This window comes from Pseudopipra pipra, chromosome 12, assembly GCF_036250125.1.
Source record: "Pseudopipra pipra isolate bDixPip1 chromosome 12, bDixPip1.hap1, whole genome shotgun sequence".
Taxonomy (NCBI): Eukaryota; Metazoa; Chordata; class Aves; order Passeriformes; family Pipridae; genus Pseudopipra; species Pseudopipra pipra.
The window spans coordinates 1,079,300-1,101,643 of record NC_087560.1 but is presented as its reverse complement, the minus strand read 5'-3'; the positions used below and the strand labels follow the sequence as shown (position 1 = coordinate 1,101,643).

The 22,344-nt window shown below is 44.0% G+C and overlaps 2 protein-coding genes across 3 annotated transcripts; one reads left to right on the top strand and one right to left on the bottom strand.

Moving 5' to 3' along the window:
* The first annotated feature begins 3,245 nt into the window (after positions 1–3,245).
* On the top strand, positions 3,246–8,018 carry GTF2A2 (general transcription factor IIA subunit 2). Of its 2 annotated transcripts, none has more exons than XM_064668328.1 (5): positions 3,246–3,379; positions 3,753–3,874; positions 4,613–4,717; positions 5,984–6,110; positions 7,714–8,018. In XM_064668328.1, exons 2-5 carry the CDS (start codon positions 3,803–3,805, stop codon positions 7,737–7,739), a joined length of 330 nt encoding a protein of 109 aa, XP_064524398.1. In that variant the 5' UTR covers positions 3,246–3,379; positions 3,753–3,802; the 3' UTR covers positions 7,740–8,018. The 2 variants fall into 2 exon arrangements, with proteins under 2 accessions (XP_064524398.1, XP_064524399.1); XM_064668329.1 differs by lacking the exon at positions 3,246–3,379 and adding an exon at positions 3,434–3,452.
* Positions 8,019–10,696: 2,678 nt separating this feature from the next.
* Positions 10,697–22,177, bottom strand: GCNT3 (glucosaminyl (N-acetyl) transferase 3, mucin type). Its single transcript, XM_064668322.1, has 2 exons — positions 20,334–22,177; positions 10,697–14,206 (listed from the first exon to the last, which is right to left on the bottom strand). The coding sequence occupies exon 2, from the start codon at positions 14,002–14,004 to the stop codon at positions 12,712–12,714; it is 1,293 nt and encodes a 430-aa protein (XP_064524392.1). The 5' UTR covers positions 14,005–14,206; positions 20,334–22,177; the 3' UTR covers positions 10,697–12,711.
* Positions 22,178–22,344: the final 167 nt, after the last annotated feature.

The window sequence follows — 22,344 nt, the reverse complement described above, 5'->3', positions numbered from 1 at the left end:
CTAACAGTTTCTTTTGGGCTCTCTTATCTCCTGCCTCAGTTTCCATGTTGACCCAGATTAATGTCAAGTTTAGTCAGTAAACTGGGCACTTGCAGCCTTCTGATCCTTTGACAGTGTGGTGTGTATGTACATGCAAACCTGATTTTTACTGGGTTTCCATGCATCCTAAGCTAAACAGTAAGCATTCTGATGATCTCATTTCCATTTTTTCCTAACTGAAGAAAGGTTTATTCTCAGTGGAGGGGTTGTAGTTCTCTCTGCCCTGTTCCTCCCTCTGTGCATAGTGCAGTGTGGAGAAGCCAGTGCTCTCTATGTGCCATATTTACCAAATGATGGGATTGTTGTTGTGTTTCCTGCTGGCCAAGTGAGTCCACAGTTTCATGCTGCAGGAGTTTGATTTCTTTTGGAGACGTGTATGTGCTTCCCAAATGGTTTATTTCTCCAGTATAAGTTGTTGTGAGCACAACAGCTCTTCTGTCCCTAAAGATACGCAGCCTGAGAAAGAGGTGTACTAAAGAATTATCCCCCTCTGACTTCTTGCAGCTCATCATTGAATGGTGAGGCAGATGTTTACAAAAAACAAAGTGGTCCCAAAGTTATGAGTAATGTTTTGTCAAACTTATCTTTTTTGAAATCTATAATATAATGTAATATATTTTAATAATTAAAAACATGAAAAGTTGGAATGTCGTACTTTAATAAAAACGATTTCAAAATGTGAATAAACTTTGTGATAAGATACAGTATTGTAGGGAATTCACCTTTCAGTGGCACTTCCTTCTGAAAGTAAGATTCATGTTGCTAGAATTCAGTGAGCACTGTTAAGAAAAGGTAATTTTATGAGTCACTAATTTCCCTTTTCCTTGGAGGTCTCGTTAGTTTATATATAAATGCACAGCAATAAGTCATTGCCTGTCTCCTGTTACTGCTGTGGAGAACTGAGAGAAGGTTTGGGCCAGTGGACTCTCCATGGATGTGACATTAAGTAAAATGATTTCTGCAACAGGGTAAGTCTTCAGAAGTGGCAAAGGGATTTTGGAGAAAGTGTCATTAAAAACTGATGTGAGTAGACTCTGGATTGAATGTTCTTGATGTTCTCTGTAGGATGGCAGAGCCATGTTATGTTGGAAAGGAATGGAAAGGGATCTGTAAGGATTTAGTGCTGCAGCAGATTGGAGTCTTTGAGCTTCTGGGATGTTGAAATGGAGAATTTTTATTCCAAAAAGCGTGGAACTAGTTGGAATAACGTGTAACTGTGTTCATAAAAATGCAGTTTATCATATGTTTTCCTTTATTTTCAGTGAGGAATAGCACTGACTGCTGTGAGGAGCTGTACTGACAGTTACCCTCTGACTGCACGTGACTGGGGCAGAGCCTGTCTTTGTTAGCACGTTGCAGCAGATTTCTTGCATCACACACTGCAGTGCTCTAATGACACCCTCAAACCAAGGTGGCCTTAGTGCCTGCTCCTGTCAGCTTCACTGGTGGCATCTACTGAAACATCTGTGCTGAACTGAAACTAAGGGAGATACGCTGGGAGTGGGCACTTTCTAAACTCAATCTGTCACAGAGTTTCTCGGTGAAAAGCGAATTTCTTTCAGTGTCAAATTTTTGTTGGTGTATCCTACGGATTTATACAACATTTACTGTCTAGAAAAATGGTTTAAATTCATGTCTTCTCAAAAGCTGTTGTTTTTGGAGATGACTTTAATTCTCAAGTCATTCCAGTCTCCCTCAGAAAAGCCTCATGTGAGGAACAGAGGAGACGGATAACAGCTGGTGTGCCTTTTGTAACTGCAAAGTCTTACAAAGCTCTCAGTGAAAATTTTTACTCAGTCCTTGTGAATGCAGGTCATTCTCTAGGACTTGTTTCACCGACTGGTTGTTGGAGATGCTTGAAATAAGTGCTTTAATTAATTAATACTTTTTAAGGACACCTGGCTTTAGTCAGAGTAGCATTCTGAAGTATAACAAATATTTAAGTGTTTGTATTCGGAAAGACCTGTGCTGCAGCTTTCTTAGCTTCAAAATTCTAAGCTGAATTGCACTGTTCCCTGTATCACGTCTCATTCCCCATATTGAGCTAACAGGAAAAAAGGGCATTTGTGAAGAGAAGAGGGTGCAGTTATGTTGGTTTTTCCTGATTCCCTTCAAGCATGACTGAGATCACTGACATTAAAACCATTCTTTGCTCAACTAGATCTTTTTTCAGTTTTGCAATCTGGACTGCCCAGATTACTCTGATTTAAAATTAATGGGCTTTTTTTTTTTTTTTTTTTTTAGTATTGAAAATAATCTGAGAAGAAGCTGCTGGAGTGTTTTCCAAAAGTCAAGTCTTCTCTTACCATGCTCCTTGCTCAGCTTGCACAGCTGATAGTTAATATTTATGACATGGAATTCCAGGTTAAGAATTATAGAGAAGAATTCATGGAGGACAGATGCTCACGTTCCTGCAGTTCTGCAGTGTTTCTTAGTCATCATTAACAAGACAGGGCTGAACAGTGGGGTGCTCTAATGGTTGAATGGTAGATAAAGGGTTACCAGAGCAGGATTACATTGTCAGTTAGTATCTGTAAACTCTAGTATGTGTGATATGGGAAATGGGCAGTATTTAACACAAGGGAGCTGCAGTAATCACAGAGCACAGCTTGTGAATCACAGATAATAGAACTGGCATGATTTGGCTGCTACCATTCTTCACCCATGTGACTATTTTCCTTTGCCCCTTTAATATAAAAAATGTAAGTACCAGACTCTTCACCTACCTCTTAAGAATATTATGACTCTTTCTTTTTAAATAAGCTTCTGTTTCCTGTGTTCCGAGGGGTCGCGGGGTGACAAACCCCCTGCGAAGGAATGTGCGGGCGGTTATTGCTGGGGGGAACCCGCGTGTCAATAAAGCCCTGCCGAGAGTGCGGGGGTGTCACTGCAGGTGGCCCCGGGGGATCGGCCCGTGTCTGTGTGTCCGTGTGGGATCGGCCCGTGTCTGTGTGTCCGTGTGGGATCGGCCCGTGTCTGCGCGTCTGTATGTCAGTCTGAGATCGGCCCCTGTCTCTTTGTGTGTCTGTCCGTGTGGGATCGGCCTGTGTCCGTGTGTCTGTCTGTGTGTGACAGGCCCGTGTCCGTGTGTCTGTCTGTGTGTGACAGGCCCGTGTCCGTGTGTCTGTCCGTGTGGGACAGGCCCCTGTCCGTGTGTGTGTCCGTGTGGGACAGGCCCGTGTCCGTGTGTGTGTCCGTGTGGGACAGGCCCCTGTCCGTGTGTGTGTCCGTGTGGGACAGGCCCCTGTCCGTGTGTCCGTCCGTCTGGGATCGGCCCGTTCCGCTTCCGGGTCTCGGGCCGGCCCGGGCGGGGCCGCGGCGCTTCCGCCCGTGAGCAGCGGTGAGGAGGGAGCGGGCCCGGGATCGGGATCGGGGCTCACGGAAGGGGCTTCCCGGGGCCGGCCCGTTCCCCGGTGCGGGGAGTGCGGCGGGGCCGGGGCCGCTCGTGTTGGGGGCGCGGGGCCGGGACGGGCCGCGGGGCCGAGCGGGGCCCGGCTGTGCTGGGAATGCCCGGGATTCCCGTCACCTCCCGGGGCCGAGGGGGCCCGGCTGTGCTGGGAATGCCCGGGATTCCCGGGGCCGAGGGGGCCCGGCTGTGCTGGGAATGCCCGCGGTTCCCGCAGCGGTGTTGGCGAATTGGCCTCTCCAGTTGTGTTGGCCCCGCTGTGCCGGGACAGGGTTCTCTTTATTGTTGGTTGGTTGGTTGTTTTCAGTGAGAGCGAGGACACCGCCGGTGCAGGGCCGTGGATGAGCCGGTGAAACCATGGCATACCAGCTGTACAGGAACACCACGCTGGGCAACAGCCTCCAGGAGAGCCTGGACGAGCTCATACAGGTGTGTAGGATCAGCTCAGGGGAGCCTGGACGAGCTCACACAGGTGTGTGGGATGTGTGGGATCAGCTCAGGGGAGCCTGGACGAGCTCACACAGGTGTGTGGGATGTGTGGGATCAGCTCAGGGGAGCCTGGACGAGCTCACACAGGTGTGTGGGATGTGTGGGATCAGCTCAGGAGAGCCTGGACGAGCTCACACAGGTGTGTGGGATGGGGATCAGCTCAATACAAACAGGGGTTAGTCATTAAAACGGTTCTGTAGTTGCTGTAAATCGGGGCATTTATGGCCAAGGCTTGGAAAACTTACGGATTGAAATCAAAAGCCTTTTGTCCTCCATTCACTTGACATGTTTTTTTCTTTATGTCCTGGATGAAGGAGAATGTCTTATGTAAATGGCATGATCTCCTGTTGTGTGGCCAGTAAATGAACAGCCAGATTAAGCTGGAACATTGTAATCAATTTACGGCACTTCTGTTTATTTCCAGTGAATATTTATTAGAAGAAATCTTTGTGTAGCACAAAAAATCATCATAGCACATCATTTCTTCTCTTAGAATTGAAATACAAAGAAGGAAATAAACACAGGAATGTAATATTTTTTAAAATTGTTCCTCTAGAGATCTACATCATGTGAACTTCATAACTTTGTTTTGATGTTTTTTAACTTTTACTGCATGTTTGAGTTTGCTTTGACACAACTCAAAACTTTTCTTTTTTTTTTTTTTTGAAACTACTTTAGTCTCAGCAAATCACACCTCAGTTGGCCCTTCAGGTGCTACTTCAGTTTGATAAAGCTATAAATTCAGCTCTGGCACAACGAGTCAGGAACAGAGTGAATTTCAGGGTAAGATAATCATGTATAAAAGTTTCTCCTGAGATACAGTAACTAAGTATTGATGCAGAATGTCATTAAAAGCTGTGTCCTCCTAGCAAAAACTTCAGCAGGTCCATTTTGATGCTGAAATAATGACTGTTTACGTGTGTATTCCCCATGCAGTTGTGAGGCTTGTTCCCTTATTCTGCCAGGGATGTTTCGAAAGAATGCAAAAAGCAGAAATATTGGTAGGTGGATGAAAACAGGGAAGAGGGCAATGCTTTGATGGACAGCATTGCCACCCTCAGTGTCTTGCAGATTAGGGGGGAGACTTTGCTTCTTTTAGCTGTACTTAGCAGAAGTGGGATGAGGACAGATTTTCAGCCACATCTGTAACATGAAGAGGGTTTTAGATCCACCTTTTCACTGGATCATTTTGTAGCTCTTTTCTGTAGGTATCATAGAAAAACAAGTTTGAGGGTTTTTCCCAGTCAGCTACCCTAATTAATATGAAATAGCAGCAAGTTGTTAAATGTCAGCTTGAAAGTAATTCTGAGAAAAAAAAACCAAACAACACAAAAACCAGCTTCCTGTTAACTTTCTCTGTAGTCTGTGTAGAACATATTAATGAAGTGAGCTCTTAAGATGTTAAATTTTTAAGCAATATGGATATGTTAAAAGTAGCATAATTTCTTTTCTCTGACACATTTCACTTGTTTTATGTATGTAACGTGTATGGAAAACTGTTCAGATTGTGTTTAGTGGATAAACTAAATGTTAATTGGAGCTTCAGTTCAAGGGTATCAGTTTAAATGGTGTGAAGGTGAAAGCCAAAAGGTTCACATATAGACATCCTCAGTAATACATCAAACATGAGTGAACCCCTTTATGTCACACAGGGCAGTTTTGTCATGATTTATCTAAACTAGTGCTTTATTTCAACAACTGCAGACTTCACATCTTGTTAAGATCACTGCTGTAAGTTATTTTTCTTATGGCCCAGTGTTTTAAGAAATCTTTTCTGATACTTATGCTTTATGCACATTAGAAAGGTTGTAAAACTTCTTGGCCTCCCTGTGCAGCTTCCCCTTGGGTAGACTGTCATGGTCTTGAAAAGTTCAGCCACTGGAGGGCATTTAAGCTGCAGTTTCCCTCAGAATTGTTGTCTGCATTCAGGTTCACTGGGGGCTTTATGGCAAATCTAGTTCTAGAAGCGACATAATTCAGTAGATACTTAATATATTTTCTGTTGCTTTTGGGGTGTGTCCTACAGAAAATATCTCTTGTCTTTTCAAGGGGTCTCTGAATACATACAGGTTCTGTGACAACGTGTGGACATTTGTACTGAATGACGTTGAATTTAGGGAGGTCACTGAACTTGTGAAAGTGGATAAAGTGAAAATTGTAGCATGTGATGGAAAAAGTAAGTATGGAATATGATATAAATAAGCTGGGACACAAGACTTGATCATTTATAGAAAGCTTTGGCCAAATGTCTGATTGATTGTAGAGCTCTGCAGTCCCTTTTACATGGGATGAGAGAGGAAACAAAAGCAAGTTAAATGCTTCCCAGAGGTAGGACTGTGTTGGAGCCTGCTGTACACCTCTTGTTGGGAAGCACATACTAGAGCAATTGGAAAGTCAGTAGTGGTACTTTTTGTGTGGTGATTTCTCTACTGTTAACCTCTTTGTTAGGATAGCACCGTGCTTTATTAAATCCAAAGAGTGCTTCAACAGTCTGAGCAAGGAGTTGTCTGAGAAAACTGTCAAGCAATCCTTTGCTGAATTTGATAGTAGGTGATAGTAGGAGACACAAGCACATGAGAAGCTTATGCCAGTGTTTGGAAATCATGTTTTTAAGACTTACATATTGTCTAACAGGTCCATTGTACGTACACTGCTTGCAAAAGTTTACATTCCATATCTGGATTACTTTTGTCAGTGTTCCTTGAAATTCTTTACTGGAAAAAGTAATTTAGTGACTTTTGTGGGAAGCTGGTTTATAACTTTTAAAACCATTAATGTAAGAGAATATTGCTAAAAATGTGGGAAATGGTGCCACTTGTTTTGTCCTTGGAGAGTGATGCTAAAAGGAAGAACTGAGAATGGGAAAAGCTTTATTTAAATACCCCACAGACCTCTGAAACAAGTTCTTCATAGCTTCCTGATTCTGGCATGATTACAATAATCACTTCAAGTTGTAGTTCTAAAGAGCTGACAGAATTTATTGTTTTCTCAACTTCTGGTCTCAGCCAAGCATAAAATCCTACCTTTTTTTTTTTGTGTACTTATAGCTAGTGGAAGAAACCTTACTTTCCAAGTATTAATCCTGCTCACTCTTGATAAAGTGTGCAGATAAGATTTAAAGAACTGGCTGACTTAAGGTTGCTATTAACATTACAGGGGTTTTTTTCCCACGAGAGGTTTTCCTGCTGAAGGAACACAGTAAACACTGCCTTGTCATTCTCCATTTTGGAGTGACATACCTTTTCCATAGCTCTAAAAACAGTATATTATCAGAAGTTGCACTGGTGTTAATTGGTGGTTCTGACAAAAGCTCAGAACAGAGAGTTGCTCTCAGTTGGTTTATGAAGATCATGCTCATTCTTGCACCTGTTTCAAAGTGCAGACTAAGCTCTAGCCCACACTCCATCAGAGCTTGTGCTGCTGGGTGTGCAAAAGCCTTTCTCTTTAGTAGATCATGAGCAGATGTGCCTGTGGCTGACTGCAGTGAAGTGTTTGTGTATCACTACAATTAGAGCAAAGCTTTTAGTATTTTAATGTGTTCATAGCAAATGGTGTGTGTGCACAGCCCTGGAGCTGTGTGCTGGGCTGACTGAGGGGAAGCAGCACAAGCAGTTCATGCAGGACAGTGAGGGCAGTGGGGGAAGTTGGGGAGGTGCAGAACGGGTTCTAAAATGCCTGGGGAATGCTTTTGAACTTGGGGAAGGTATTAGACATGCTGTTGGTTCTCTTCATACTCAGTGGGGGTATGTATTAGTCTCATTCTCTTTTTTCTTTCCTAGACACTGGTTCCAATACTGCAGAATGAACAGAACTGTGGGTCGTCTGCAATATTTTCTGTTAATATGCAGCACTTTCTGGAGAGAAGCATGGAAAGAGACTGTTCATCCTGAATTCTTGTGGTGCAGATGTGAGTTAATCCATACTAGAGAGCGTCACAGAATGAAGCAGAAGAAATACCTGTAGCATTTCTTCGGTTCACTTTATAGGGCATGAATACAACATTACTTTTTTTTTAAATTACAACAGATACTGTTGCCTTTTTTGTTCAAAATAATTTCTGTAATAAACTTTTATTTAAAAACTTTTGAAAGAGTCATCATTGGAAAACGTTGTTTAAAACCAATCATTAATATAATATAGTTTCCCCAGATTTTCTAAGTTCTGACGTTAACTTGGTAGCACACAATCTCTTTGGCTCTGACGTTTCTTGGATGGTGTTTGTCCAGGTCCCGGATCTGTTCCTTATGTGGAGGTTGTTTCAGTTCACTGAAGGAGGGGGGAGCAAAGGGAAGTTAATGGAATCTGCTGTCAGTGTTCTTTCTGCTTTTTGTTGCTTTGCTCTCCATAACTTCCTTGCCACTTGCTATTTTTTGTTTGAATTTCAGCTAATCCTGCCGAGTTCATATGATTAATGTCCTTTGTGATCCTGGAAGATTTGTTGAACTTACACCTGAAAGTGTGAACTGCACTTTGTTGTTGTAAGCTATTGTAATACCCAGCAGAGCACAAATCATCTCACTGGCTACAGTACCAGCATATTTGCTGCTGCCTATTTGGTTCTTCTTTGCCTGTGTGTTATGGACTGATTTGTTTATTCATTTATTTTGTTGATTTTCTTCAAGAAAGTTGCTTCCACCTTTCAGCAGCAGCAAGAAAGTAAAAGATAAACCTTTACACCTTGATGTTGAGCTGGAATGCATGTTTCTATTTAGAAAGTAAATTAACTAAAGGAAAGTGAAGAAAAGGGAAGGATAAGGAGGGGCCGTGGGTGACCTCCTGTTTAAACATGGTTTCCAAGAAAAAGGATTTTGTCCATTTCATAGGTGTGCAAACCAGGATGTTCCCTGTTTGCTCAGGCAGGGCTGTTAATACCTGCCTTCAGGTATTATCACAGACACACAGTAAAGGGAGAGCGGGAAGAATTTATGATGAATTTCCAGAAGACGAGTTTAATCAGGATCATTATGTACTTTTGCACAATGACTTGGCACAGTGAGGCAGACTGAAGTTACAATCTGGAGCACAGATACTGCGTTTAAGGGTCTCAGCAGCTTAGGAGGGAGGATTTCAGTTAAAGTACTACTGACTTGTTTTTGCTTTTCTGAAGTCTGAAGCTTCAGGGTGGGGAGAAAAGTAGAAGTGGAAAATAGTTCACTGAGAGTCTTGTTAGTGTTTTATGGTCACTCTAATGGCAAGAAAAAAGACACCCTAACACTGCTTCCTGAATCAGTTTTGCTCATGACTGCAAACACTTTACTGGTATTTTGTTCATATTATTTGTGCTTGCTTCTCATTTCTTCTGAATGTATTACCTATTTTCCTCTGAATTCATTTTAACTGACCCACCTTTTTATTATAGGACATCCCAGAGATAATCATGTAGAACATGAAAGAAATCCAAAGCAAGAAGGAAAGAGAGCCTCCTAACTAGAGTTAAAAAGAGCTGTTTGTGGACCTGCTATGTCAATATGTATTAAGCCAGATGGAGCTCACATAGAGTTGTTCTTGTAAAAATAAAGTGAAAACCACTTGGAAATAAAACATAAATTAAAGCCAGGTTTAAACCAGAAAAATAAGTCTGGTATTAGATTTCAGAATTACAGTTTCATCCTCCTCCCATGCATATCTTGAAAGGTAAATTTGAAACATATTTCCTCCCTAAACAACTGGAGGTTTATTTAAAGTACAGGTTGTTGGTTAACAGCTGTAGACAGAAGCATTAGACTTTCACTAGACAAAGCTAATATTTCTGATAGACTGTATTTCCAATTTGGACAGCCCATTATTTCACTGATGAAGTTCATATGGGGTTTAAGCTGTTTTTGGAGGTGACCCTGTAATCTGATGTGCTGGTGCTACCTTGGGCTAGAGCTGGTCCCACTCTATTGCAAGTTTATTCTTTTTTCAGTTCTGCAACCAACCATGGCAAGTTACGTGATTTCTCCGTGCTCTGTTGCAAACTTTCTGAGATGCCAGATATCTTATTCCTAAGATACTTTGAGATCTCTGGAATGCAAAGTTCTCTATTAGAGATGAGTCATATTTTTTATTGCCATTTGTAATGTTAAGCAGACAAATTTTCTTCTTTTCTGTATCACTGATTTGACATGTGACTGCACTCATGAATCTGACATTTCTAATGTCTTTGGAAGAGGAAATGCTGAGAACATTCCTTTGTAAGAATCTTTTTGTCTTAGTTCACCTCTAGAATTTGGGAGTTGGCTTGTTCTTTCAGAAGAAATTAAGTCCCTACTAAAAGGAGGTGAGTTGAAAATAAATTTGCACAAGGTGGCCTTTGTTTTTGCAGCCAAATCATCTGAGATGAATTGTGAGTAATAACACCCTCAAAACCAGGAAATTTTCTTTGGATCAAGGAAATTGGATGTGACCATAGAACAGATTTGAAGTGGCACTTCCTCCTCTCCCCCAGATCTAAATACTTGTCTCTGTCTCTCCATCTGTAACATTTTTGTGTCAGGGAAGTGTCTGTCAATAGTAGATGAAACACTGTTATTACAACAGTGTATACAAGCAATAGGTCATGTTTCTGAGCTGAAGAAGTTAAACATATTTACAAAGTGAAGGGGATAAAAATGACAACAAATCTGTAAGTAACTTTGCAAGTATATATCTTACATACATTTTCAAAATAATAGAGAGGTCCCTCATTCAATAATCTTTCACTATTTCAGGCTGGGATTCCTTCCACCACCCAAACACCTTTGTAGAAGGTTCTTTGAGAAATTGTTTAGATCTTCTTACAGACATCCATTTCATGGATGGGTCTGGTTTTGATGCAATTCCTTAGAACTCTAAGTATGGGGATTTTTTTTGTCTCCATGAATGTGCACCTCTTTTTTCCATTTTCCAAGGGGAAAAGGCAACACTTTGCTACAGTTAGAAACACAGGGACCCTGCTCTGCCTGATTTAGTCCAGAAACTTGAACATATCCCAGTCCCCCAAGGAACCCACTGGCAGTAGTTTACCATTTTGAGCTAATGTGTGTTAATTTAAAGTAAGTGAAAGAGCTCCAACAAGCAAAATCGGATTAGGCAGCAGGGATTAGATGCAGTCTGCTATGCTGGGAGACTTGAGTTCTTACCCTGAGTAGGCAAAGAAGTTCTGTTTGTTCTAAAAGAATGTACTAGACATGGAGAGATGTAGTGTTGAACTTGCTGCTGAAACCATTTTTGAATTTTCTGTGTCACTGTCAGGTTAGGATAAAGCTGTAATCTCTGTAGCAAATGTCTGCTTACACAAATTGGAAAGAGTTCCCCCCTGGGACCAACAATCCTATTACTGTATTTGCTCTTTCTGAATAAATAAATGCCCAATGATACCTCAAGTGTTTATATTTGAGAACTTTCCTTATCAGTACTTTGAGTTCTTGCCAATAATGTTTGCTGTGAAATCATCATGGTATTTTAAAAATCACTACTTTACAACCAAGTTCACTTTAAAATGTCTAACAAAATTGCAATGACACACCTTTTCAAGTTTAGTTATTTTGTCTTCTCCTCCTATTTAAATCAATGTTTTGAAGATCTGTGTGATTGAAGTCCTAACTTCATCTAAATGTAGCCTGGTGCTATGGAATTGCTTCAGATATTCTTTGTATAACGATAATTCTCCACCGTAGACCTTAAATTTATAAAGGTGAGTATGTTTACTGAAAGAAAAATTACCAGTTTTTTGGTAGTATAAAGACAATGGAATTAATCCCTCAGCATATTCCCTTAGGTAGTGAGAAGCTGTTGGATTCATGGAAAGCTTTAGTATAAGAAGGTGAGAAAAATACACGTGGGTGAAATACAGTTCACAAATCTTTTGGCTTCTAGAAACTTAAGAAAACTGTGTTGGATGATTGGTTTGGTCATGTAAATGGCCACATCTACTACTGGATATGATAATTATATTGCCAAAATACCACAAAAATACCCTGGGGGGGAGGGGAAAAGAGAGATGAAGCTATTGGAACAATGTAGGTTTGCACACTTTGAGCACATGAGCATCCCTCTCCCACGGAGAAGTGGGGTGCTGAAGGGTTAACTGGTTTAATGGCTCTGCCCGGGAGCACGACCGTTCCAGGGAACCACAGGACACAGAATACCGAAACGCCATCTGTTTCAGTATCTATTTGATTTTATTGAAGGCTGGTGTTTGTAATGGCTATTGACAGAGTCAAGGTTTGAAGTGGGGCACGAGCAGCAGCCCGGGTGCCAGGGGCGGGCGGGAGCTGCAGGTGCTTCGTGGAAAAGCAAATTAACCCCCCTTTCAGCTCCGCTCCTGGCAGGACGTGCAGGTGCCTGGCCCGTGCCCCGGCCCTGCCCGGGTACGAGCAGCAGCTCTGGGGTCACTTCTGCGAACAGAGCCCGGCAAGGGAAGGAAAAGCGCCCCGCGCGCTCCTGCAGCCGGTCTGTGCGAGGAGGGGCTGCGGGAGCCGCGGGGCGGGGGCACAGCAGGGCAGGGCAGAGCCGAGCCCGCCCGCCCTTCCCTCCGCCGAGCCCCGGCCGGCCCTGCGCGGTCACCGCGGCGCTTCCCTCGGGGCCCGCCGAGGTGCGCGCCCGGCAGGGCTCGGGGGGAGCAGGGGGATCCCCTCTCGCTGTCCCCGAGGTCCGTGCCCAGCAGGGATTGGGGGGGATCAGAGGGATCCCCTCCCGGTGTCCCCGCGGTGCCCTCGGCGGGGCTCGCCCAGGAGAGTGGCAGTGCTGGCCCGGGAGGGCGGCAGTGCTGGCCCGGGAGGGCGGCAGTGCTGGCGGGGGTCCCGCGGGTCCCCTCAGAGCCCGCGGCCGTAGAGGGCCCTGTGGCGCAGGTGCTCCTCGAGGCACAGGATGGCGGCATCGTCCACCTCGGGGTCGAACTTGTTGGCCAAGAGATGGTGCTGCTGCAGCATCCAGGGCACGTCGCCCGCCCCGTAGATGCAGACGGAGCGCTGGTGGCGGCCGGTGCAGGGCGGGTACGGCGCGCCCTTGCTGGGATCGCCCTCCAGGTACGCCCACTTGACCAGGCGGGGAAGGGCGTTCATGTCCGACAGCTGGAACTTGTCGTTGTGGGGCACGGCCCCCGGCACGCCCGGCATGCGGGTCAGGGTGGCCCACACGTGCTCGTCAGGGCTGTAGGTGTCCTTGGACCACTCGAGGAACTTCTGTGCCGTGGGGTTCTCGAAGAGGTGCCGCACGAAGCCCCGTGTCACCACGATGTACGCGTTGCCCGTGAACATGGGGCAGTTGAGGGGCGGCGGCAGCTTCTCTATGTTGGTCCGGGAGATGGCCTTCCCCACCTCGTGGTGGAACTGCCAGCGCGCCCGCTTGGCCGCCGAGGGCTTCTCCGACTCCATGCTGTTCCGGTCCTGCAGCACCTTCAGGGCGCGCACGATCTCGGCGTTGGTCTTGATGGGGAAGTCGGTGCCGCAGGTGTTGAGCAGGTACCGCCAGGGCACGGGGCTCCGCAGCAGGTCCCGCATGCAGTTGAGGTCGGCCTGCAGCCGGGACCAGGAGGCGTAGACCACGTTTTCCAGGCGGCTGGCCACGAAGACGTTGGGGAAGCAGCCTGCGATGGCCCGCACGGCCTCCTGGAAGGCGGCCGGGGACTTGCTGTCCACGTGCACGCAGTAGACGTTCTGGGGGGCGTAGAGGGAGCGCAGGAGCCGCTCGAACATCTCGATTTTGTTGTGGATGACCATGGAGTAGGCGATGGGGAACTCCGCCTCCTCCTGGCTCAGCGGGAACTCGATGAAGCGCCGGGTCTGCCTGAAGGCGCTGCAGTCCCTCGTCATGTTCAGGTAGTGGCCGGGCGTCAGCGGAGCCCTCCTGTTCGCCACCTCCAGGTTGCGGAGCTGCGCCTCCTCGATGGCCCTGCGGTCTCCGCGGACGATGCCCGAGCAGTTGATGCCGCGGCCGGGGGGCAGCTCCAGGGCGCGGTACAGGCGCTGCCGGCAGCGGGGCTGGTCGGCGGGGCAGGGCCGGGCGGCCTCTCGCAGGGCCAGGGCTGCGGCCAGCAGGGCCAGCGGGGGCAGGAGCAGCGCCCAGCGCCGCCGGGCCCCCGGCACCGCCCGCTCCCACAGCCGCATGGCCCCGGGGCCCTCGGGGGGCTCCGCCGACCCGCACGGGCAGCCCCGGGACCGGCGGCTCCCTGGGAGCTGCTGCAGCAGTGACAGGGAGATCTCGGCGTGACCGCAGGTGAGTAACAGGTGAATAAAAGGGAGTCTCCTCCCCCTCTGTGGCGTGGCTCTGGTTTTACCGGCACTGGAGGTGGTTATCTATCTTCTGTGTCTGTTTAAAAGATAATATTTCATCTTACCCCTGTCCAGCACGTAACGCAAGGAAAATTCCTCTAGAATTCAACCCCGTGTAACGCACGTTTTCAAAAGACTTTCCTAGATCAGTTTGGGGTCTAACCTGCTTTTCCAGTGTTGAGATCATTCCAGCTCCCAGGTCGAGGGAGCGATCGTGATAGTGCTGTGGTCTAGAAGCCCAGCTGCAACAAGCTTTCTGCTGGCCTGCAGCATTTTGAGCTTTAGTGAAGGATTATTGCAAGAGATAACTGGGCAAAGTGGAATCTCTGCTTCTGCAGTGGAAGCAGAGGGTGAAGACAAAGGCCATTTGCCACAAAGTGTCTGCTCAAATGAGGGAGAATATTGGTGAAGGGTGTCAAGAGCTCATGCATGTACCTACATGAACATCCTGGCTAAGGAAGTCTCACATAAAGAGAGGGACAACTGTATATGACTAAAATACTCCTTGCACTGTCATGAACAAAATAATGTCCCCTCAGCCCCCTCACTTTGTGATTTGAACCAAACATGTATCTGGTACCATGCTTGTAAAAAAAGGACCAGTTTCAACAGTTTCAATGATGAATAAAAATTTCTAAGATGAGTTTTTAAAGATACAAACAAAGGCATTTTTATTTTTCTTTCTTCAGGTATATCAAGAAGCCAAACTCAGAGAACCTGCAGCTGGACTGAGGACAGTTTTTGTCAGTGTAGTTCTGCAAGGGTTCTAGAAAACAGCAGCAGTTACTTCCCCAACTTCAAAACTATTTGTTAAATTAGTAGCTTTAACCAACTCAGTAAATGATTGTTTTAGACATCTGTCTAAAGTCCAGAGACTTCATTGGGCATTATGAAAAGCAATTATATGATACCTACAGTGTTTCCTATGTGCACAATGTCAGGGTGCCTGTCCTGAGCACCAAAGGGAATGTGGTTGGGAGAAATATGGGGAAAAGGGCTTGGGGAAGGTAAACAAGCTGCCGGAGGGGCTAGCTGCTTTCTCAGGGCAAGGAAGGGATTCACCTCATTTAAACGTGTACTTTGCACCTGAAATTTGTCTCTAAGCTATGGTCAGCAGAGGCTAGAGAGCTCATTCACCTGAAGAAGAGTCAACAATTGCTAAGTCTGACCTGAGACTTGAAAAATGTGTTTTCAGTGTTCTCAGCTATACTTTTGAAGCCAACAGTGTATTCTGTTTCTGAACAGGGCCAAAAGCTAAATAAAAAAATAACCCCACACCCCAAGTCAGTGTATGAAATGACAGCAAATTGCTGCTCTGTTTCATTTTAGTGTGGCCAGTGGCTGAAATCACAGGCATGGCCAGGTAGAGAGGAGGTCGTAGGAGTAATACACTGCTTGAAAATGTTGTCATACACGTTGGTGAATATCAGCCATGTAAAAAATTATTATAATTATTTTGAATTAATCTGTCAACATTATGTAAATTTAGTCAGATTCACCGATGTGAAATTTCTTTGGAAGAAGTTTGTCTCTTAGCATTAACATCTTGAACTTTTTCAGTGCAAGAAGATTGAAACTTTTGAAAGTTTTTACAGTTAGCAGCATGGCCATAGGACCCCACATCATCTACTCTGTGGTGCACAGCTCTTCATATATAAGCTCTTACCTCAAGTTCAGAAAAACACAGCAACCCAAGCAGTCTGAAGGGCTTATGCTTCTACTGACTGAAATATCTTCCCTGCCTACTTTTAGGGTGAAATTTTAAAACTATCTGCTCTGGAAAGTATGAAATGTAAATAACCAGCTAAACACCTTTCTGAAAATCTGAAAAAATGGAATTAAATAAAGCATAATTAATAGCATGCTTTCTGCAAAACTGCCTTTTTCCCCCCCCATAACAGAAATATTAACCTACACAAAATAAAGTCATATTGATAAAGTCCAAGACTTGACAACTTTTTTTTTCATTCTAAGTAGGGATTAAAACCTGTTAAAATTTATATTTTTATGTGTAATTATAACTTCCAACATACTTCACTTTAAACTCTGGGCTCAAATCTTTGGCTTGTCCTTTAATGATGATACATGTTTCAAGGAATATAACAGTGATTCTGCTTAAAAATGAGTGTAAAACAACTGTCCTGTGGTGAGGATATTATATAGTCCAAGCACTGTCTCCACGGTAATCAGCAGCCATGTGATCCTTACATGAAGAGATGAATAGCCTGGAGATGTGACAGTGAATCACAACGTAAGAGGAGGATGGTTTAATCATATTTAGATAGTAATCTTGCAGAACTATCTGTGAGAAGTTCCATAATTTTTCTTGTGTGCTTTTTGCAGAAATGTACAAGAGGCTGGAGAAGGTTGTTTTATGTTTGAAACGGTGAAGAAACGGCACAGAGATGAGTTGGAAGTGCTTGGCAGACGTGATGGCCATGGCTTAAAGATCACTGTGCTGTCAAAAGGCATGCTGGTGTTGGAATTCATTTCCAGAATTCCCCTGTCCATCTCAAAGTGTGAAGAGTTTTCATCAGTGTGAAGATTTTCAATTAAAATAATTTTGGTAAGTCTAGGTGCCACATGTTCCCAGTGCCCTTCTGTACCTGCTTCCAATTCAACAAGACATATCAAGTCAGAGGTTCCTGCTCTTTTAGCTTTCCTGTTAAGGGATAAAAAGAATCTTCATGAGTTGACCTGTTACCTGCTTGCCTGATTGCACAATTGTAGGTTGTGGCTCAGATAGGTGCATTGGAGAAGAAACATGTATTCTGCTTGCTTCTCCAAGGGGAAAAAACAAACTATGGGATTGTTTGCTGATGGTGTCAGACCTGGTGAAGCAGCTGGTAGAAATTTTGACTGTGATGGCAGGGTCATAATCTCACCAGGTTTACCTGTACACAGTGAGCTTGTAAAGCAACAGGGTTTTCTCAGGGAAAGCAACTTTGGTAAAGAGGGACAAACAAAACTCATGGGGAGGAATCAACCTGAAGTTGTGATTGCTAAAATCTGTAAGGAAAGGTTTATATATATATATTTATATGTTTATATGTTTATATTTATATATATACCACCAGCTGCTTTAGCATGACTTTTAAGAAATATATGGAAATAGTAAGTTTTTAAACTTAGTCAAATAGACATCTGAGACCAGGCTTGCACATGCTACAAAAAAATCTAGTGTGTTATACTCCATTGGTTGGGAGGGATAAGAATTTTAGTTTTAGCTTCTTGGTCACAAATGCTTTAGTAGTTAAGTGGTTTGGGGGCTGGTCTTTTTTGTCTGTTTTTGTTGTTTTTAAAGTTCAAATCTGTGCAGTCTGTTACAGGCCAGCCTGTGTGGCTTTTGAAGGACCCCACCTGTAAGCTGTAATACCACTTTTCAGCTATCAGGGCCTTGCTGTCTGTATAATTCTGCTACTTTTCTATTTCATGTCCTCTCAGTTTTCAGCAGAGAGCCTTATTTCTTGCAGATTCATTCAGAGCCATCCTGTGCCTTGCAATGTGTTGGTGAGTGCTCTGCAGGCATTACCAGCTCACAGCTGAGTTCTGTGTTCTCCAGGACTTCTGTGTAACAGGAGCAATTTTGTATTAACAGCGTGTGACTCTTATTTGGCCTCTGTGTCTGATTGATAGCTGTTTGGTTTTCATGTGTCACCAGATAGTGAAGCCTTACATGGAAGGGAGTATGGCCATGAGGCACAATTCCAATCAGAAATCAGGGCACTTTCCTTCATGAGCTGTTCCACTGTGGGTCCTGTCAACAGGCTGCATTCCTTCAGGATAAACCTGCTCACTGTGGCTCCTGCAGCTGCCTTCTAGGCACACCAGCTATTCCTCCTCATTCTCCCCTCCTCACTGGCCTTGGTGTCTGCAAGATTGGCTCAGCTTTTTGTGTCTGACATGGAGCAGCTTCTGCTCTCTTTTCACAGAGGCCCCTCTGCCTCCTTACAAAATCACTGCCACGTTAACCCAGTGTATGAGCCTTTGCAAATGGAACCTCTTAGACTAATGGCAGGGAGAGTGTGTGCAGAGGTGAGTGATAAGGGTGTGACTTAAATAAGGAAAAGGTTGGATATGATTTCTTTTCTTGCTTTTATCTTTCCCTCACTCCCTCTCCCACCCTCATCTGCCTACATATCTGCACAGAGGGGCTGATGGCTCCTGTCTTCTCAGTGTCCACTGCTGTGTTTTACAGCTGTAAGATCAGAGAATCACAGAACAGACCAGGCTGGAAGGAACCTCACAAGATCATCTGGTCCAGCCATTTGTGGGAAAGGGAGCCCAGGTAAGATTATAAACACCTTGTCCAGTGGCATCCTGAAAACCTCCAGGAATGGGGACAACCACAGCCCACATTTGAAGTTAAGTTGTGTAGTGTTTGTAGATACTACATGGAATGATTTGCAGACAGAATTTGAGATAATTTTAGCATAGCCAGTTCAAACCTGCAAACATAACTGACTTATTTTGCCAAGGAAAGTAAAAGGAAAGCACATGGATCTTTGCTTCATTGTTTGAAGCACTGCTGCTGAAAGTGAGGGATCTGGATTGTCCCTGGAGTACCACCTTGTCACTAAATGATTTATGGTTTGGTAATGTGTCAGAGACATGTAGCTGAATATCCAGGTTTGCAGATAGCAGGTAACCTACACCCAGGATGAATCACCTTGCTGGCTCTCTCCAGAGTTATATGGATTAGTTATGTGAGGAATACCTACTGGCATGAGGCCTGGAAAATTATTTTGCAGGCCTGCACCTAAAGGTACTGAGGGCTGGCTCTGATCTTCCTGTAATTTTTGGTTATGTAGTGAAGTATCATGAAACAAAATTAGTGATACTCTCACTGACTTCTGCTTGAGCAAAATTGTTCCTAAGTATACTCTGTGCATGATTTGCTGTTAAGTACACATCTTGTGGTAAGATACACTATTTGCTGTGAACAATTTTACTTTTTTCATTTGTGTTCACATAGGGAATTTTCTTATTTGTGTCAAGTAGTAATGGATATTTTAAAAGAACTGCATTTTTTTAAATCAATACTTATTTGAACTATGACAAATTGAGAAGAAATAACATTTCCATCTTCTTGGCTGTTCAGACTTTTTTTTTTTTTTTAACTTGTTCTGCCGGTATTGTGATACTTATAAGCCAAATGCAATTCTGTGATTTTTAGATAATTTTAAGATTTATAGTTTTAAAATTACTGGCAAACATTTGGAAAACATTATGATAGACTTCTCATATATTTTCAGAGAACATAAGTTCATTGTTCTTTTTGTATAGAGTCTTTGGCACATCTTGCTTTCCTGGGGCAGTGAGGAGTGAACACTGAAGTACTGAGGTTTCAAAGTAAATAAACCTTATGCAAATATGTGTATGTTATACATGTACACTTTATCTGTAAAACTTTAACATCATGAACATGGTCTTGTGCAAGTTTTGCTTTTTGAAATTGAAAACTGACTAATTATAGACTTTAGCTTCTGTTTTCTTCCCATTATTTCAACTGAATGATGTGGCTCAGTCCTGTGCTCGCTGACAGGTGGAGCTGTATCTTTTCAAGCTGAGCCTGCACCCACACTGGCACAGTCTTGGGTCGTTTGGATGGTTAGTTAGAGATTAAGTTCATCTTTGAGGAAACTGTTGGATGTCAGTGTTCTTTTCAGAGTTCTGATTCACTGCTGGTTTGTGACAAAGGGTTTGAAGGCACAGTGTGCAGTAGCTCTGGGTTTGCCACAGCATGAAGGTGATTCAGAAAGCACATGAAAAGGCAGCATCCAGTCAGTAAAACATCCAAACTCAGTCATTTTGGTAGCATGCACACCAGGTCCTGTTTTGTCACTGAGCACTGCCTGATGCTTTTCCCCTGACAGCTGCAGGCTCGTTGCTCTGCTGTTTCCGGACTCTGTGGCACTCTGACACTCAAGGGCAGGGGATTTCTGCTTTTATCCAAGGCAGAATATCTGGGCTGAGGAGCCTAACAGTGAGTATGGCTTAGAAGAAAGCTTGAGCAGATAGTCATAACTGACATATAGTCTGTAGGATCTTATTTATTACTTGGTATTTTACCCAACAGCTGAATTCTGCTCATAAGGTACAACAAGTTTCCTCAATTACATTTTGTATAATAAAGCAAAAGAAGGGGAAAAGACGTTACTCACCTTGTGCAGGTTGCTGAAGAGACAAGCAAATAAGTGGGATGATGCTGGTAAAGGTGTTTAAAAGAATTGCCTTTAAAACCAATGTTAAAACTGGTACTGTTTGTGACTGTGGCACCCAGCACTGGAAACTGGACTGTGTCCTGGGGGAAGAAAATAACCCGCTTCTTCTTGAAGGGTGTAACACAAAGAAAACAGTGATACTGGGGATAATAAAAACATTGGGTCATTGTTTCTGGGAAAGGATTGCTTCATACAGCATGGGTAATTATTGATGGGGAGATACAGAGACAAAGCAAACCATCAGTGTGATCAAAGTAATGTCCAATTTATTATTTAAATCAGTTAACTTTTATACAGTTTAGCTTGTTCCAGGTACATGCTCACAAGGTGATTGGATAGCTCAGTCTGTGTACATGTCTCATGCTTTTAGTTTATTGGACCTGGTTCTTTGTCCACGTGGTCTAAGATCATACTTGGTATGCAAAGCCTCTTGTCCCGAGATCTGCAGGTGTTTCATTATCTCAATTTTCTCAAGGCTTTCTAACTATAAACGTATTATGTTCTCAAACCTTATAATTATAAACACACGGCTAACAAGTATAAACATTGCATATTTTCACACAGCTTATCACTTCTGAAATCATGGCAAACGAGGCCTACAGAGTGCAGGAAAAATTGTTCAGAGAAATCTCTCTGTTCTGGCTACAGGTAATAAAAACAAAACAGCAAACAAAACTCTTTTAGATAGATGATAGAGGGAGTTGAGGCTCTAGGAGTAAAGGAGCAAAAAGAATGAATTTAATTTTGTACATTTCTCACAATGAAGAACCCACGATAATTAACCTACCAAAGAGGTTATTTCTTAAGAGACAAAGGACTTTCTGAATAGACACAACCCCAAACACCACATTTTGTGACCCAGGAAATGTTTCTAAGAGAAGTTCTTATCTGAACAAAAAAATACCCTTAGAAGCATGTTAGTTTTGTTTCTTGCCTTGTTTTCAGCTAAATAATATTCTGAATTTTTAGGTGTTTCTCTTCTGTGGTAGAACAGTTATTAATTTATCCATGTTCTGTGCAGTTTGATTTGGTCACAAGTGCAGAGTCTGCCCTCATACGTAGGTGCATGCACAGAGTGAGGCCTAACACGTGAATGGTGTCTGAGGCCTCTGTGTAATGCAGTGTTTGCTTTCTGGGGAACATCTGAGTATGGTCAGGCCTACACTCAGTCTGGTTGCCTTTGAATGTCCCACAGCTGGGTCAGAATACTTAGGCCAGGCAGTTTATCCAGTTGCTGAATAGGTGTGTCCTGGGCCTACTGAGTCCTTCAGTGCTTGGAGGATTCACACAGTGCACTTCTTACCTTTGTGCTCATCTAATGCCTTGTAAGGAAAGCCTCCCGAGGAGCCAGCAGGGAAAGGGGATTGCTCCCTGGAACTGTTGCTGTTGGGTACTCAGCTCTGCCCGAGGTTCCTGCAGGGTGCTGTCCCTGTCCTGGCTGCTGTTCTGCAAAGAAACCCGAGTATTTCATAGCAGTCTGCCCTGCCTCCTCTGCCACACGTTCTGCTACACAGCAAGTCAGATGTGAAGTTACTTTGTAGGGGAAAATGCGGCTCTGGGCGAGTGTTTCACTACTTTTTCCTTAGTTCAGGTGACCCATTTGCTTCCTGTTTTCCGCCCTTTAAAATTCTCCTATAGACTGACATTTTTGCTTCCTTATGCAAAGCTAGGAGAAATATTAGCTGCACTTATGTCAGAGAAAATCCTTAAGGTTTTTGCCGATTATTATTTCATTCTTTCCATGCTCATAGCGTGTCTCCACAGTATTTGTCTGTCTGTGGATGTGGTTCCACACTGCTGTGAACCACCTCCAGGGAAAAAGACAGCAACAGCAAAGGAGAAGCTTTCTGTGTAGCCCGTGAGCAGCTGAGGTGTAGAACCACTGAGGTGTTTGAGCACCCACCTGAGGGTAGTAAATGCCTGAATGCATGGACCTGGACTGTGGAGCAGT

Coding starts and splice junctions, on each gene's coding strand:
- GTF2A2 (XM_064668328.1), top strand. CDS start 3,803: ATGGCATACCAGCTGTACAGGAACACCACGCTGGGCAACAGCCTCCAG. Junction 4,718..5,983: donor GGAACAGAGTGAATTTCAGG/GTAAGATAATCA, acceptor TGTCTTTTCAAG/GGGTCTCTGAATACATACAG. Junction 6,111..7,713: donor TGTAGCATGTGATGGAAAAA/GTAAGTATGGAA, acceptor TTTCTTTCCTAG/ACACTGGTTCCAATACTGCA.
- GCNT3 (XM_064668322.1), bottom strand. CDS start 14,004: ATGCGGCTGTGGGAGCGGGCGGTGCCGGGGGCCCGGCGGCGCTGGGCG.